Here is an 18,545-nt window from a genome sequence, read left to right as displayed (position 1 = left end):
AGTTGGACTGTATTTTCCAAAGGTGGGGGCAGTGAGGCAAACACCTTGAGGAGGAAAGCGAGAAAGAACAGAAAAAAGCAAGTGGAAGGGGGGGCTCGCCCAAGAAGGGTGAAGAAGCGAAGAAAGTCGAGGCGCCGAGGCTCCCAAAGCTGGCAGCTCCGGGCGGCGGTGCAGGGGCGAAGGGGGGGCGGGGGGGACCGTCGGACATGCGGCTCTGGAGTTGGGTGCTGCGCCTGGGGCTGCTGAGCGCCGCGCTGGGCTGCGGGCTGGCCGAGCGCCCCCGCCGGGCCCGGAGAGACCCGCGGGCCGGCCGCCCCCCGCGCCCCGCCGCCGGCCCGGCCACCTGCGCCACCCGGGCGGCCCGCGGCCGCCGCGCCTCGCCGCCGCCGCCGCCGCCGCCGCCGCCGGGCGGTGCCTGGGAAGCCGTGCGCGTCCCCCGGCGGCGGCAGCAGCGGGAGGCGAGGGGCGCCGCCGAGGAGCCGAGCCCGCCGAGCCGGGCGCTCTATTTCAGCGGGCGAGGCGAGCAGCTGCGCCTGCGGGCCGACCTCGAGCTGCCCCGGGACGCGTTCACGTTGCAAGTGTGGCTGCGAGCGGAGGGGGGCCAGAGGTCCCCGGCGGTGATCACAGGTAGGCGAGGGCGTCCCGGGCGCGCGGGTACCTGAGTGCGGGTGGCGGGCGGGCCGGGGGGTTGCGGGTGTGTCTGCGCCGGAGCTGCCCCGTGCGCGACGCGGAGACACCCGGGGCTGACAGCGGACCTTACTTTGTCCCATCTGCGGAATGGGCGCGCTTGGAAGGTGTGGCTGCCTGGACTCCCGGGGGGAACGTGGGGCGCGCTCCTGGTGGCCCGGAGACCCTCAGCCAGTGACGGCTGGTCCCCGGGGAGCCGCGTGCGCGCAGCGGTGCCCCTGCGGAGGGTGGACTTACGGTCTCCCTTTGGGAGGGAGGGGAGGATGATCTGACAGGGATGCATGTGTAAGGAGCCTAGGGGACCACAGACTTCCTGGAGTTTTCAGTGGGGGGTGACCCCTCTTTCAGTTTTCCCCGTTACCCTGAGAGCCAGAGAGGACACGGTCGTTGTCATGCCCTGGGCTTCGAAGTACTGGGACTGCCCCAAAGTTGCTCTCTGCTGGAAGCCTGCCTCTGGGATTCACCCCATCCTGTGCTCGCTTTCTGACAAAACCCGTAGCTTGTCACTCGGAGCCGGAGCGAGACCTCCCTAAAGCAAACCCCCTCCAGCACCCCCGAGTTTCAGCTGCGAAACGGGGCGCCTTTCCCGTTTGGGACTTTTAAGAGCCCGGGATGAATTTGCGTTCTCCCTGCGCCCCCCACCCCACTCCCCACTTCGCTGTTCCACCGCGAAGCCCTTAGTGAAACCGGACACTGCGCGAGGGTTGCGAGCCTTAGAAACGCACCCCCATCCTTGCCCCTCCAGCCCCCAAACGCGGCTGTGGAAATGCCTTTGACAAACTTGGGGGCGGAGGGGGCGGCGCTGGCGGGGAGAAGGAAAGTTTTCCTCTGCTGTGTGGGAGATTCCCTCCCTGCACAAACAGCCTTGCCATGCTCCGGTCCGTCTTAAAGTGAGAGTAGGGGTTCCCCCTTGGCTGCAGTCAGAAAACGTGCGAGGCGTTTTGCGATCCCACCCCCTTACACACACGTTCTTCGAAGGGAAAGCTCGCCGCTCTTCTGGCGGTGCCGTTTCGCTCGCTCTCTCTCCCTCTCTCCCTCTCTCCCTCTCTCTCCCTCTTCCTCTCTCCCTCTCTCTCTCTCCCTCTCCTCTCTCTCCCTCTCCCTCTCCCTCTCTCTCTCTCCCTCTCTCTCTCTCTCCCTCTCTCCCTCTCTCCATCTCTCTCTCTCTCTCCTTGCCTGGGACTTTGTAAACGTTGCGCTGCTTGCCCTGTTTACCTGACAGTCACCTTTTGGGACCCAAACTCGCTGCTATACCAATAATATGCCTGCCAAAGCCCCCACTTTCCGGCTACCCCAGGAGAGCAGTAGAGCGACCCCCCCCCCCAAACACACACACACACACTCACACTCACACGCACACACAGCTGACGTCATTGCGTGCTATTTTTCCTTTTTCCTCGGGAAGGAGGGGGCGAAGGAGCTCATTCACTTTTAGCTCCCAAGCCCTACTCACACGGAGGAGGCTATAATATGGAGCAGAGGAGATGGTATTCGAAATAGTAATGATGGTGGTGATAATTCAGGGCTGTGGTATGTTTACTTCTCTTTTCAAACATGTGAAAAGCACAGTCTGTTGTTTGGAGATGATACGGGGGCAAAAATGAGTAGGTCTGGGCTTTCCTAATGTGTACCTGTCCAGCTGGTGATGTAGAGGGTTTCCCCTCCACAGAGGACAGCCCAGGGCTGTACAGGTATCATTAATGGAAGAGGTATCGAATGCATCTTTAAAAATATATCTGTGCGACTCCTGGAATTCCACGGGAGACTGCTTTCCAAGTGTCTATAATTCAGAAGCCTCTTCACATGCGTTTGGCTGAGCACTCACTCTCTCGCACAAAGATTGTTGCCGTAAAATACTGTAATTGGATGGGGGACGTTAGGTTATTATTGCTTGTATAAAATGCCTGGTCTATTTTATGTGTGGAAATAGCATTCCTCTCAAAACGAGAAAGAAAAAGAAAAGGCATTGCTGTCCTGTAGCACCAGAAAGCCAGGAGCTTTTCTCTGGAGGGTTCGGGTGGATTTTTTTCTCTCCCCTAGTTGAGTCGGAGCCAGATTTGGCGGTGTGTAAACACCTGGCCCTGAGCCAGAAAAGACTCATTCCGCAGTATCCTCCACACGGTACGGAGTGTTGGACTAAAAAGAACCTGCTTCCCCTTGAATTAAAAAGCAAACAAACAGAGGTCCTTTGCAGAAGTACTTTTTCAGCTCCCTCCTTCGTGTAAGTTCGGGCTGGGAGAGGCAGGACCGAGAGGGCCATCATCGAGGATCTGGTGCCCAGGCTCACCGTGTCGCGGCGACCTCAGGTGCCCGGTTTGCTGCCTGACCTCTGCTGGCTTTCCCTGGCTTTCCTCCGGCTGGGCGTCGCCACTTTCAGAGGAATCCCTGGTCACCTATCTTGAGAGCAGTCATCGCTCAGCGGGGACTGCACTGCTATTTCAGGCAGAGGGCTGCTGCCTTGCTGTCAGGCCAGGCTGCCTTACATCATTCTTTGCTGCAGGATTCAATTGGGTTTCGTAAAGGTCTAATTTTACGGTGCTGTTAACCGGGTCTGTCGTCTGGCAGAGGCAGGCTTTGCCGCTCCTGGTAGGCGGGCTGTGCTCCCAGATCCGCCCGGAATGCTATTTCTGCCCGGTTCAAACTTCACTGACACCAGTTCAGACAGGCGCTTGAAGAGGCAGGGGAAGGACCGAAGAAGCCGTTCGCTTCTGAAGCTCAGAAAACACGCCTTGTATTTTTCTGAAGGGCAAGGAGAAAAAATACATTAATAAATATAAAAAAAAAAATAAAGGAAAAGCTTACGCAGGGAAAAACAAAGCCAGAGTTAGAAAGTGCCTGAGTGCAGGATTCTCGGGAGGGCCCACCAACACTGGATGCTCTGTAGGCTCTGTAGGCTCGAGGGGCTGCTTTGAGAAGGGAGTTACCCCAGCCATTCTCCCCTTGGCCAAATGGGAAGGAAGAGACTCAGAGGGCAGGGGTGTGTGCTGGCTGACACAGGACCTCAGCGGCAGGAACTGGGATGTAATTCCTGGCATCCCGCCTTCCAGGCCTTTCCCCTGCACCATGGAGAGAGCTTGTCTCATAAACACCGTCACCCCTCACCCCATGCACACCCACCACCCAGGCACAGCCTTCAGCCTTCCAGCTCCGCACAGTGGGCTCCCTTTCAAGTCTGTGGAATGGATGGCGGGGGTTCTGACACATCCCTGTGCCTTTGTGGCACACCAGGCAGGATCTAGACCCCTGCTCCTCATCTCCAACCTCCTCCCCCACCCGTGCAGTTTGAAAGAAAGAAAAAGAAAACAATAGACTCAATTTGCTCCATTGAGCAGAGTCCCTGAGCAGCAGTTAATCTTGTTAAAGTTTCTCCTGACCTGTTAGATAAGTGAAATGTGGACCCCACAAGTGCTGCCCTCCTCCACCCCAGACCCCACTCCCCTTCCCTTAGTGATTCCTGGACTGTTCAGAAGGGAAAAGGGATTTACCTGAATCCCGCCCAGCTCCTCCCCTTGCCAGCCTTTTTTTTTTCTTTGTTGTAACTGTGGGGCTGGATTGAGTTTGCTGGTTGCTCCCAGGAGTCCTTTTCTCCCTCCCTTCTGCAATCTCTGCTTTCTGCCACCCACTCAACCCCTACAAAGATTGCCACCTTTTCCCCACTCCAGAGTGGCTGCAACAAGGAAGGCTGGGATGTAAGGAGTCCTTATATGAACATGGTGTTTGCTAACGTTCACAGTCCCACCTGGGATCTAGAACATGGCTACACAAAACCCAGCTGTAATAGCCCGTATCACCTGAGTGTGAGTCCACCTCTTCCTCTAACTACCTGTGCTTCCTTGGAGCTAGCTGACCCCTCTGGGCTTCAGCCTCCTCATCTACAAAATGATGATGGCACAAGTACCTGTCCTGTAGGGTAGCATGGACATCAAGTAAATGCTTGGAACTGGGATTTGGTGTAGAGCAAGTGCTCAAAAACTTCCCCTCATTATGAGACATGATTTCCCAAAGATCACCTTCTCGACCTTCTATTCTGAGAAAACTTAAAGTGCAATAGCAACCTGTGCCCTGGGTGCCTCCAAGAGGTCCAGGATGGTGCCAGGTACTTGCCTCTGTGTGCATTTTGCCTTCACAACAATCCTGGGAGGTGGGCCTCCTCATGCATACTTGATAAAATAAGAAATGGAGTCTTCTATGGGGTTTAATGACCTGACCCAAATTCCCACAGGTCCTCAAGTGGACAGAGCCCAGATGTGAACTCAAGTCCCAAGTGCCTGTTTCCTCTGTCTGCAGCCTTTTTGGAGAGAGAGGCAATGACTCACTTTCCCCTCCTCAATCTTGTGGCAGGATATGCCTGTTCCTTTGTGTCTCTGTATGCTGACTGTACACTCACAGATTAAAGAGGGTAAAAAATGGGTGCAAATCGCAGCTGAAGCCTGGATTTCACCTACCCTATCTGGTTTTGGTTTTCTTTTCACATCAAATTAGCAACCCAGACCAAGGTTGGAATTTCTCTCGCCAGTTTTTGCTGCATGCTTTCTAGTCAAGTCACTCACTGCATCCCTTGTGTTCTTCTTGTAAAATGGGTATGATGGTATCAGGAAATTTCAATAAAATAGATATGAAGGTAGTACCTACTACAGCGCCAGCTCATATGAGGGACTCCAGTCAAGGTAGCTGTACTTAGCAAGTAATCATATCTCCTTCTTCCAGTTTGGTAGTGCGGCCTTCTGAAAGTGAGGCCCTGTTGTACTTTATGGGCTTTGTTTTCTCCAGTTGTGTGGATCATCTCTCTGGATAAGACAGTGTATCTTAGATGCCTTCAGTTCCTTCCTTTCATTTTGGTATCTTCTTTTTTGACCTGCTGGATAGTTTCTTGGTGGCAAGAGCCAAAAGAAGTCCAGAGCCAGTGGACTTTTCTTTTTCTTTTTTTAATTTATTTGACAGGTAGAATTATAGACAGTGAGAGAGAGAGACAGAGAGAAAGGTCTTCCTTCCGTTGGTTCACTCCCAAATGGCTGCTATGGCGGTGCTGCGCTGATCCGAAGCCAGGAGCCAGGTGCTTCTTCCTGGTCTCCCATGCGGGTGCAGGGGCCCAAGCACTTGGGCCATCCTCCACTGTCCTCCTGGGCCACAGCAGAGAGCTGGACTGGAAGAGGAGCAACTGGGACCTAGAACCTGATGCCCATATGAGATGCCGCGCTGCAGGCAGAGGATTGATCAAGTGAGCCACAGCACTGGCCCCTGCCAGTGGACTTCTCTTTAAGTAGGAAAAAACAGTTTGCATTGACGGGACATGTGCACTCCTGGGAATGGAGACCAAATGGCAGTCCCAGATCTGCTGCGACATGTCTCTTGCTCATTCCTCAGCTGCCCTCCCTGGTCTCCATTTCCCCTGAATTACTATGCAGGGACAGAGAAGAGGTGACAGAGGCTGTGGGACCTGAAGGAACACTTCTCATCTTTGCACAAGGGAAGGCAAACCTGAGGCCAGCAGATGTGGAGCTCAGGAGTGTGGGTGGTACATGACAGCCTGAACATGGACTTGGTGGGTCATCTGAATCAAGAAGCTCAGTAGGGGAAACTGAGGACCAGGGTCATACAGAATTAAATTTTGCTCATAGACTGCCCTCTCTCAAAGAACCTGGGAGATCATTTGGTCCAGTGGTTCCCATTCCTGGCTGCACCTTGAATCGCCAGCTTTTCAAACACCCTGCCCCCCGGGATACACCCCAGGGAGTTTGATGTCATAAGTCTGAGGTTAGCCCTGTCAAGGTGTTTTTCTAAAGCTTTTCAGGTAGTGTTGGAGGGCCACCCAGGGGGACAATCACTGACTCAGTCTGACTTCCCCTGGTTCTGCAGGTGGGGAAAATGAGACCCAAAGCTCTGACATTTCCAGCTGGGTCTTTACAGAAATTCAACTGTCCCAACTCTGAGTCCCCAGACACCAGGAGAGACCCCTCGTCCATCCTCCACTGCTCAATTTTACACTGGGTGCCAAGAGCCCTAACATTCCTAGTTTTCAGAATCATTCCTGTAAGGAAGCTATATCCTCGCCTTCTGATGGCTCTTTAAAGTGTGGACACTCCAGTAAGGAGGTCATGCATTCAATTCTGCTGCACCTGATTTCAAATGAATCATTCAGAGCATTGGGAAAGGAGCCTCCTCTCAGCAGGAATAAGGGGTGCAAGAATCAGATCTGAGTCTCACTGCTTCTCCCCGGACTATTCCTGTAGCAGATCAGTGTCCCTATTATTTCAAAACCTGTATCTTGACATTCCTCTTAAACCCAGCACTGACTGCAGGTGTCTCTGATAAGGAACACAGATGGCCCCCAGATGCTGCAGGAGGGAGGGTCCCCTCGGTGGGCAGATTGTACATGGTCTACCTAGAGCCAAGGGCTTGGGAATCCAGCAGGCACCCATTTACCCATTCACACCTTCCCCTTCTCTAATTTATAGTTCCCTTTCCCTCAGTGTCCCCTCATCTCCCTTCTTGCCATGCAGAGAATCTCTGTGGCATGACTTGATGCACTTACTGGGAATTCTCACCTGTGATTCTGGCACCTGCAGCTGGGAACTCACTGGCAAGATTCAGCTCCCTGATTCGCTTAAAGACATGATGTTAGCAAACATGAGATCAGAGTTCAGATCCTGTTTTTGCTTCCTCTGACTGAGCTGTGTTGCTTGGCACCTGAGGAACAGGATTTCAGGTGTGATTACAGTCCTGTCTCATGGGTTGTCCTAGGGACCAGGTGAGACAAGGGCAGAGGAAACATTTGGATGAGATCAGAACCCAGAATACATGTCAGGCATGGCTTAGAGGAGCCAGAAGGTGAGAGATGTGAGGGACTTGGCAATCAAGGTCATTCCTGGAAAGATGCCTTTATTATCATCGTCACACTGGGGATGATAACTAGTGATGGAGTTAGCAAACCTTTTCATGCCTTGTGACCTCACTGGAGTCCTTTGATGTGGGACTTCACAAGTCTGCCAAACACTGCCACTTACTGCTATATGACCTTGACAGCTTACTTTGCTCCTCTCAGGGCCCCCAGGGTTCTCATGATGCAAAAGGGAGGTACAGGGTGGTAGAATGGGGAATTCCAGACTGTACCCCCCTAACCTTAGGAAGCCTCTGGGGGAAAGGTAGCAGGCAGAACTCAACCTGACCCATTCTCCCTTTACCTTATTCTGCTTTTAAAAAGTCACCTCAAATGTGATTTTATAGAATTTGAGTGGGGTTTCTCCCTTGTAGAGAGCTTGAATGTACATTATGTGACATTAAGGGGGTTATTGTTAATTTTGTGAGGTATGATAATGGTATTATTCGGTTTAATTCTGAAAGTCCCTAACCTATTAGAAATCTATTCTAAAGTATTCATGGGCAAAATCATATTATGCCATTTGTTTGTTTGGTTCGTTATTTTTTAGAAATGTCCAGGAAAAAAGTTGAGGAAGGGGGTTAGAAGAAGATTGGTAAACTGATAATTGCTGAGATCAGGTTATGGAAGCACGGGGCTTCAATACATTTTTGTAAGTCCTTTTGTGTGTGATTGAAGATTTCCGTAATAAAAAGTTTGAAAAAATTAAAAGGGTTTGAGAGCCACAGGAGGAGGTGACGTCTCAAATCCCTGTGTGTTCTGTAAGCTGACAGGTTTGCAAATGGAGACGCTGCAGCTTGAAGGTGGTCAGGGACTCTCCCAAGGGCACTCGAAGATTTACTGAAAGTCTGATACCCCCAGGCTGCAGGCATCAGGAGCCACCTCTCCCTGCCAGTCTGCACACTTGCAAACTCAGGTTAAAATGACCATGCAGGGAGAGCTTGAGGGGAAGGAAAATAAAGAAGGAAGGCTTTGGAAGGATATGTAAAAGGGATAAGTGGAAACTTGCAAAAGAAGCTTATGATTAAAAAAAAAATCTTTGCTATGGGTCTGCCCCACACATTGTGAAATGTTTAGAATCCTTGGCCCCTGTGTGTAAGAGTCCCACAGGATCTGCTGATCATTGTGACAATACAAAACATATTGTGACAACACACACACACACACGCACACTTACATGTAACACTAGTTCTTATTTCTCTGGATCATCATTTCCTCCGTTTACAACTGCCCAGGACACCTTCTAGAACATTTTAGGGCTCAAGAGGAATGACCTGCAGGAGTATGTGTTTTCTGAGCTCTTTGACAGTTGTTGATCATAATATTCAGGAACTCAATTGATTGGGTTTGTTTTCCTGAGTGTCGTACTTGCTAATTCCATGACCTTGGACAGATTATTTAATGTCTTCCAGATTCACTTTACCATCTGTAAAGTGTAGATAATATTAGCTTTTACTTCCCAGGATTGTTTTTGAAGATTAATTGGGCCTTCATGTATAAAATGCTTAGTAACGGAATCAAGATCATGGGTAGCCCAACAAAAGTCAACTCACACTGGTGATTTGTGTGTCCAGCCCTTGCCACACGAAATTTCTGATTCTCTTAACAACTAGAAATTGGACTTGCTTACCTCCTTTGGCAAAGCAAGGGACTGCCTTTTCCTCCCTGACCACTCAGGAAAGATTTATTGCCATAATTTTAACACAAAAAAAATGTAAACTCAAATGAAAGGCAAACAAAATGAACAGGTTGTTATCCTTTCCTTGTACAGAAGCAATGTGTGCTCATTGGATGAAATAAAAGGAATACAGATAAAAATAAGTGACAAAGCAAAATTTGTCCTTCCCAAGCATATGACAAGGTTTTTTGTTTTTTGTTTTTGTTTTTGTTTTTGGTGTTTTTGTTTGTTTGCTTTTGTTCTTTCTATGTGCCAGGTATAGTTCTGAACCCTGAAAACAGAGCAGAGAACAGAGAGAAAAAAACACTCCTGCCCTCAGGAATTTATATTCTGGACAGGGGCTAGATAGGGGTTGAGGACAGACTACACACAAATGAGCATATACTTCATACATGGGTTCAGGTGACTATTTATGAGAAAAATTAAGTCAGGAACAGAGTTGAGGAGCACCGTGTGGAAGGCAAGCATGTGAGTAAGGATTGAATAGGGTGGTTGGGGTGGTTGACCGGAGCGGTGCCATAAGGAAAGAAAGAGACTCAAGAGCGCACCTGAGGCTGTCTTGAGAAAGCCATGGCATATCAGAGGACAAACACTTCACTCTGAGCTGGCAGGTGTCTGTTCAGGCCAGTGTAGTCATTAGCTTGCTAGGTAAGTTACTTTATCTCTCTGAAAAATGGAGTTTATCTAACGACAGTTCCTAGGATTCTGTTATCCTAATCAGGACTATCCTAAAACAAAATTCTGAAGTTGGCAATAGTTCCAGTTTTCTTCCCTTTTCGGTTCATTTTTCTCCACTAGGTGGTGCTTGTGCCTGTCACCCTCAGGGGCCAAGCGCCTACCCACTTTCTGCTTTTCCCCACCCCTTGCAACACACTTCTTGGGAAAAGGACATGACTTGCCTTCTTGCTAAGGTAGAATTGACTGATAATGCCTTAGAAAATGACTCTTCCATTGACATATACACTTTACGATTACTCAAGTCACAAAGTAAAACAACAGCGGAAGCTGTTGTGGTATAGCAGTTAAGTTGTTACTTGGGATGCCTATATCCCATATTGGAGTTCTTGGTTCAAATCCTGAATTCTCTGCTTCCAATCCATCTTCCTGCTAATGTACACCTTGGGAGAGAGCAAGTGATGGCTCAAGTGCTTGGGTCCCTGCTACTCCTGTGGGAAACATGGATGGAATTTGAGGTTCCTGCCTTGGGCTTGGCCCAGCCCCAGTTGTTGCAGTCATTTAGGGAAGGAACCAGTTGATGGAAGACCTGTGTGTGTATGTTGGGGAGGAGGTATGGTTCCACCCTTAGAATAAATAAATCAAAAGCAAAATAACAGCAGCAGAATTTCAAAGACTGACTAAAAACATTATTTAAGAAATATTGAGACATCCTAAAGGCTAGAAGTCATCTAATTAGTAATATAGCCAAATATAACTTCCATCAGATTCAAAGCCTCATTAAATTACAGTCCAAATGATCCTTACCATGCTAGTGGTTACAATTCTCAAATTTCATAATTTCTTACTTAACAAATTCCACTTCGGATAAATTTGTGTACGTCACAATAGGTCATTGCGTTTTTAATCTTATCATTTTAATCATATCATTTCATGAATAAAAATGCTTAAACTCTTGAGTCTATAGCCTATTTTCCTTCCTGGAACTTTTCAGTTCTGTAATCTCTGAAGCTCATCTCGCGTCCTCTTATTCCCATCCCACCCCTCTCGCTTCCTACTCTACATGCTCACCACATTTATTTTGGCCAGTTAGATTTTTCTTCAAAGAAGACAAAGAAGATGTGTTTCATTTCCAACATTGTTTGTTACAAATCCAGGGTCTGTAGAATTTAGAGGAGTAGAAGTTGCCCTCTTTCAGTTGTAGAGAACCTGGTAAGGTTCAAGGTTCCAGCCTATGTGGAGAAAACAGAGTCAGAAAATATGAGAGGTCACAGCTTGGGACATCTGAGCATGTGAGTAGATCAGCTTGTGACTAAATCCAGAGAGCTGGTCCAGCCTTTTGCCTTTGGAGAGTGGTGGTCTAACCTGTACCTGTCACCCTTGTAACAAGAAGTTATTCCTCTATCCCACATTTGTCTTTCCTTAATTCCTGTTGCCTCATGAAGTGTGGCTGGGAAGAATGTGACCAAATGTGTTTGTATAGAGGGGATTATTTTTTCTAATGACATTGTAGTTTATTCAGCAACAGTGGCTAATGAGAGAAAAGCAAAGGGTGTGCTAACAGGCACAAAACAGCCTTGCTCTAACAGGTGCAAACCACACAGCCAGAAAATGTAAAAAAAATGAATACATGCTGCACTCAGTTTTATGAAGTAAAATCCATGTTAAGGACAAAGAACCAAGGTGTGTGAAGGTTAGAAGGACTCAGCTGAGCTGTTCATTCCATAGAAGAGGAACTAAGGATAGATGAGGAAAGTGGCTTGTCCAAGTCAGTGACCCTGCCAGGTGAACGAGGGCCACTTGTCCACTGACTTTATAGCCTCGCCTAAAGATTAATTACCACCTGTCTTCTGGTGACAGTCATTTATCTCTAGGCTCATAGATCCATCATGTAAAACTAACTCAACACATACAAAACAGAACCATCTTTTCCCCAAAATTTCTTGGATCCTCTTGAAGGACTCCAGATATCTCATTCACCATATTCAGTTTGTCATCGATTCCTGCCTGTCTTGCTTCCTTAGTATTTTTGTAGCTAACCTGTCGTCTTCTTTTTTTAAAAAAGATTTATTTATTTATTTGAAAGTCAGAGTTACACACAGAGAGGAGAGGCAGAGAGAGAGAGAACGAGAGAGAAGGGGAGAGAAATGTCTTCCATCTGCTGATTCACTCCCCAATTAGCTGCAACGGCTGGAGCTGTGCCAAACCGAAGCCAGGAACCGGGAGCTTCTTTTGGGTTTCCCATGTGAGTGCAGGAGCCCAAGGACTTGGGCCACCTTCTATTGCTTTCCCAGGCCATAGCAGAGAGCCGGATTGGAAGTGGAGCAGCCAGGACTCAAACTGGTGCCCATGTGAGATGCCGGCACTGCAGGCGGCAGCTTTGCCTGCTATGCCACAACACCAGCCCCACTTGTCATCTTCTTAACGTAAGCCCTCTTCATTCATTGTTACGAATATTTCCCTGTTATAGTATTGGCCACTTCTCTCAATCCCAACACTTGCATCCCTTTGACTGATCCTCCACAGTCAGATCTTCCTAAAGTGCCAATTTGATTCTATCACCCCTAGCTAAAGATTCTTCATTAACAACTGAATTATTTTAAGTTCCTCACAACATATCTTTTTAGACATCACTTTTCAGAGTGAAATACTATTTTTTAAATAAAATTTTATTTATTTACTTGAGAGGTAGAGTTACAGACAGAGGGAGAGACAGAAAGAGAGGTCTTCCTTCCATTGGTTCACTCCCCAAATGGCCTCAACAGCCTGAGCTGCGCCACTCTGAAGCCAGGAGCCAGGTGTTTCTTCCCAGTCTCCCACATAGGTGCAGGGGCCCAAGCACTTGGGCCATCTTCTACTGCTTTCCCAGGCCACAGCAGAGAGCTGGATTAGAGGAGGGGCAGCCAGAACACAAACTGGGGCCCACATGAGATACCAGTGCCGCAGGCAGAAGATTAACCTATTGTGCCACGGTGCCAGTCCCTAGAGTGAAAGACTCTTAAAATATCACTTCTTTTACTTGGCATGTCTCTTGCATTTCTGTGTTTAACATTGCATAATGTTTATGCTTCTATAGGGTTTATTTATTTATTTGAAATAAATAAGCAGGCAGAGTTACAGATAGAGAGAGGGAGAGACAGAGATACAGAGAGACGAGAGAGATATTGTCCAATCACTAGTTCACTCCCCTAATGGCTGCAACAGCCAAAGCTGGGCTGCTCTGAAGCCAGGAGGAGCCTCTTGCAGGTCTCCCGTGAGGGTGCAGGGGCCCAAGCACTTGGACCATCTTCCGCTGCTTTTCCAGTCATTAGCAGAGAGCTGGATTTGAAGAACAGCAGCCAGGATATGACCTGGCACCCATATGGGATGCTGGCACTGCAGGCAGTGGCTTTATTCACTATGCCACAACACCGGCATCCCACTTCTACAGGGTTTTTCTCAAGGTCCCTCTCCTATGTGAAGCCCTCCCTACCTTCCCAAGTGTAACTTGCTCTCCATCTCCATTATCCACCTGTCTCCACTATATCTTCTGCATGTTTATTTCAAAACCCTTGGAATTCTTCATCATGTTTCACTGTGTGTTATTTAGGGTTATGCCATCTTAACTTCTCCATTGCTCAACACAGTGCCCTGCATATAAAGGAGCTATCTGTGTGTTTAGTGAACGGATGACTAAGTAAAAGAACCAGCTGAATTTCTAATGATTCTGGGAGAAAGAGCTCACGAACCTCAGGCATGTCCCATTACGTAACTAGAGCACATGACCTGGCATGTGCGTCACAGTCAGCAACATTACACAGTGGTTAATTCCATTTCCCAGTGAGCAAAGAAGTTAGAAGGGAAAAGAAATCTGGCTTTCCAAACCAAAGAGGGTGGGGGTGGGGAGCAGTGTTTCGAAGGGCCTCTCGAACTCATATTGAAGCCTTTCTAATCCAAGCCACATTCTGGCCCTGGTCTTCCCTTCTGGGCCCTTTGCCTGTTTACAAAGTGTTTCTTTTGTGTGTACACTACAGCTGTCTCCTAGATTCTCCTGCTCTGTCCCACTGGCCCCAAGTCCCAGCAATCATTTCTGTTGCTTGGGTTCTCATCCTTTTCCCTTCTCTGATAGGGGACCTTCGCATGCACCTCCCTTGATCTTGTGAGACCTTTTGGTGACCTCAGGATCTGGAATTCTCTGTCTGCTGTTTATATACCCTTGGGGGAGAATACACATTCTCTGCAGTAATGACAGTAATAAAAGTGGCTAGCTTATAATGAGCACTTACTATGTGCTGGAACTGTGCTGACTGCTACACTTGGAACTCCTGAAATTGGGTTAGAAAGTTACATGATTCACTGAAAGGCCCACAGCTAATGAGTGGTGGGTGGAACTGGAATCCAAACCCAGCCCCATTTAATTTTATCTGTATTCCTTTGAATGGCCTGCCACATTGCTTGGCATACCCTAGTTATCCATCAAATTTTTATGTGAGGGTGAATATATGAATGAATGAATGAGTGAATGAATGAATGAATGAATGTGCCTCCAGTGGTTAATACAAGCATTTAAAGACTGCAGAGTGAAAAATGGAAATAAGGAAAAGAGGATAAGTTAGAGCGAGGGAGGGAGAAATGAGAGCAAAATCTCAATGATTTCAAAGAGGGGCTGGGAATGTGGTGTGGCAGGTAAAGCTGCCACCTGTGCCACTGGCATCTCATGTGAACACCAGTTCATGTGTGGTTGATCTGTTTGGAATCCAATTCTCTGCTAATAGCCTGGGAAAAACAATGGAAGATGGGCTAAGTATTTGGGCCCCTGCCGCCATTGTAAGAGACCATGATAGAGCCCCTGGCTCCTGGCTTCAGCCTGGCCCAGCCCCAGCTGTTGTAACCATCTGGGAAGTGAACCAGTAGATGGAAGATATCTCTCTCTCTGTGTCTCCCCTCTCCCCCCTTCTCTCTCGCCTCTCCCTCTCCCTCTCCCTTTTCCTCTGTGTGTGTGTATGTGTCCCTCTTTGTAACTCTAACTTTCAAATAAATAAATCTTTAAAAAAAGATTTCAAAGAGATTGACTAAGAAATATCTTTGATATGCAAAGTATATTTTATTTGAACAGAAAGATCACTTAACATCCACCAGAGCATTTCTCACATCTCAGTAAGTGATCTTCTGGGGCATATATACTTAATTAAAACTTGCTGTCTTTGTCAAAATGTTTTTAGACTCCTCTTTTGGGGATCAGAGCCTGAGACATGTTCCCCCACTTATGCTCAGTGCAGACACATTATCACCTTGTGACGAGGGCTGTGGTGCATTTTGAATCAAACTACAGGTGGATAGGTCATACTGAGTAAACAAAGCAGTTCTAGAAGACCGACTGTAGAGCAACAAGGCTGACTTGTGTTGTGGGTATCATTGGAACTCACTAAGCCTTGATAGAGACCATAGGAAGCACACAAAGTGATCCCTTTACACAGCCCAGTGGGCTGATTAGACCCAATCTCCTAAAAACCCATGCATTTCTTTCCCAAATTCTGAAAGTGGAACGATGTTAGGATCTACTTTATCAAATCGTCTCAGAATACAGATGGAGAAACTGCAGTCCAAGCAAATTAATTTGTTGGTAAGCTAAGTTGAGTAAGGTTAAGCAGCAAATTGGCAGTAAAATTGAAATTAGAAAATTCAGGTCTCTTGCCTCCCAAATCAGTGCCCTTTCCACTGGGTCTCTTTGTTTTCCTTTACAGTGTGGAATAATAGTTATAATTGTGGGTTCACATTGGTGAGCTTGTTAGAAAACATTGTGCAGCTGTTCAATAACTCTTCATAAGCATTTATGTGGCAAACCTTCATTTGAGGCATTACGTGAGGATAAATAGGAAGTGAAAGTTTATTATGAGAGGTAAATCTTCCTTCCTTCCTTAAATCTCTCTATTCATCTATTCGAGTATTTAATAGGTAGATATTGAGCAGTTTTTATGTATAATACATTTAGCTAGGAGTTGGTGATTACAAAGAACAAGGCACACACAGTTCCATTCCCCCAAGGAGCTCCCTAGTGGTGGAAGTGTACTGGTAAACATATATGACATCATGGTAACTATTATAACCAAGCAATTAATAGTGTCTTGGGGAACACAGAGGCATGTTTATCAGCAGACTAGAAAGTGCTCTGAGATGATTTCAAGGGCATAAGAGTCCTTTTCCACCTGGAAGCATTGTGACATTTGTTTGTGAAGTAGATGGCATGTATATGTATGTGGTGTGCATGCTCTGCTTTCCTTGTGTGTATAGTCATGCATGTCATTTTAACCACATAATCATCAGTCAAAGGAGAATAGTCTACACTTCTAGATTCATGCCTCAGCTGTGGATGCTTATTGTAAGTAGCTTTTAGGAGTATGATGCTAGGAAATGAATGGATAATTCATTCCATCACTATCTGAATCGAGTCCAGGTAGTTTCTTGTGTTCACCCGCATAACATGTATCACGTGCTGCTGATTGTCTTCATACCTATTGGGCTCTCCTCACTTGTCTGAGCTCTTTAGGAGCAGGGGCCATTTCAGTCTTTACTTCTGCATTATTCCTACCATTTAGCACAGTACTAGTGTAAGCTTTGTTAAGTGAAAGAATGGATTTGAGATAGCTCTAAATACGAGTGAGGACAGGGTGATTAAAAATGATTGCAGTGGGGGCCAGCACTGTGGCACAGTGGGTCAAAGCCCCAGTCTGAAATGCCAGCATCCCATATGGGCGCTAGTTCGAGTCCTGGCTGCTCTACTTCCAATCCAGCTCCCTGCTAATGTGCTGGGAAAGCAATGGAGGATGGCCGTTCTTGGGCCCCTGCACCCGCATGGGAAACCCAGAAGAACCTTCTGGCTCTTGGCTTTAAATCTGCCCAGATCCAGCTGTTATGACCATTTAGGAAGTGAACCAGTAGATGGAAGACCTCTCTCTCTCTGTCTCTCTGTCTCTCTCTCTCTGTCTCTCTCTCTCTCTGTAACTCTGTCTTTCAAATAAGTAAAATCAATATTTAAAAAATGATTGCAGTGAATAAAAAGTGCTTTGAGGGTTCACAACATGGGTCTTAAGAAAGACCAAAAAGTGAAAGCAAACACATTATGAATGATATTGACTATTAGATATGACTCTGTTTTGCCTGAGCTGATCAATAGTGTGTTGAGTCGGGGCGCCGGGTTCTGTCCCGGTTGCCCCTCTTCCAGGCCAGCTCTCTGCTATGGCCCGGAGTACAGTGGAGGATGGCCCAAGTGCTTGGGCCCTGCACCCCATGGGAGACCAGGATAAGCACCTGGCCCCTGCCTTCGGCTCAGCGCGGTGTGCCAGCCGCCGCGGCCGGCCATTGGAGGGTGAACCAACGGCAAAAGAAGACCTTTCTCTCTGTCTCTCTCTCTCTCACTGTCCACTCTGCCTGTCAAAAAAAAAAAAAAATGAAAATAAAAAATAAAAAAAAATAGTGTGTTGAAACATATACTAGGGGCCGGTGCTGTGGCACAGCAGGTTAAAGCCCTGGCCTGAAGCGCTTGCATCCCATATGGGTGCTGGTTCTAGTCCCGGCTGCTCCTCTTCCAATCCAGAACTCTGCTATGGCCTGGGAAAGCAGTAAAGGATGGCCCAAATCCTTGGGCCCCTGCATCCATGTGGGAGACCTGGAAGAAGCTCCTGGCTCCTGGCTTCAGATTGGCACAGCTCTCGCCATTGTAGCCATCTGGGGAGTGAACCAGTAGATGGAAGACCTCTCTCTGCCTCTCCTCTCTCTGTAACTCTGTCTTTCAAATAAAGAAAATATTTTTTTTTTTAAAAAAGGAAACATATATTATTGCTAACTTTTCCCCTCACTATGCCTCCTCTTCTTCTGGTTAGCCAGTCTACTATCCCTGTTAACCCTAAATCTTTTCCCCATGGTCCTTCCTCAGTCTTCCAATCCCATCACTGAAAAGAGCTGCTAAAGAACTTGGTGTGATTGTGTGGGACATATCCATGCTCCTCCTGCAACCTTCATAAGTGGTTCAATAATCTCCACAGAGAATCTGAGAGCAGGATAATATCTTCCATGATCAGAGACACCTTTTGGGGGGCTTGTCACATTGCAGGGTTCAGTTAATATTTGTGAGTCGATACCTTGATGGATGAATGATGTAAATTTAGAGCTTATGTAGTCCAGTCTGTTCAGTTCACAGATGGAGAATATTATCCAAAAAATATAAATCAATGATCTCAGGTTCTACCTAGGTTAGGACCAAAGAAGGACTAGGGCTCAGTTTTTTTTTTTTTTTTGACCATTCCTTCTATTCTTCCATGTTGTCCCAGGATTTTAATTCAGTTCTCTTGAACTTAGACATGAAGATTTCTGATCATTGGATCCTATAATTGGATAGTACTTAAATTCTCCTTTTACATTTAGGAAACCTGAAGTCCACAGAGGAAAGAGATTTGTTCAGGCTCCCACAGCGAAGTAGTAATAATACCAAACTTCCAAAAAAAAATCCCTGTAAGTCTTTATCTATTAATAAATGTATACCATGTACCCAGCACTTTTAGATTTAGTAAAGAACAAGACAGAATGAGCCTCTGCTCATGTGGATTGATAGTTTCATAATAAGCAATGAACAAATAAACAGTTGTAAGGAAT

General features: G+C 47.4%; 1 protein-coding gene across 1 annotated transcript in view; it reads left to right on the top strand.

Moving 5' to 3' along the window:
* Positions 1–206: 206 nt before the first annotated feature.
* The window catches only part of PAPPA (pappalysin 1), a 268,195-nt gene continuing 249,856 nt past the window's right edge, over positions 207–18,545 (top strand). Inside the window, exon 1 of the mRNA XM_062207691.1 lies at positions 207–627. Within this exon, the coding sequence (XP_062063675.1) occupies positions 207–627 (421 nt within the window). The remainder of the gene's footprint in view (positions 628–18,545) is intronic.

This window comes from Lepus europaeus, chromosome 12 (genome assembly GCF_033115175.1).
Source record: "Lepus europaeus isolate LE1 chromosome 12, mLepTim1.pri, whole genome shotgun sequence".
Classification (NCBI taxonomy): domain Eukaryota; kingdom Metazoa; phylum Chordata; class Mammalia; order Lagomorpha; family Leporidae; genus Lepus; species Lepus europaeus.
The sequence above is the reverse complement of the archived record's forward strand: the minus strand, read 5'-3'. Positions and strand labels throughout refer to the sequence as shown.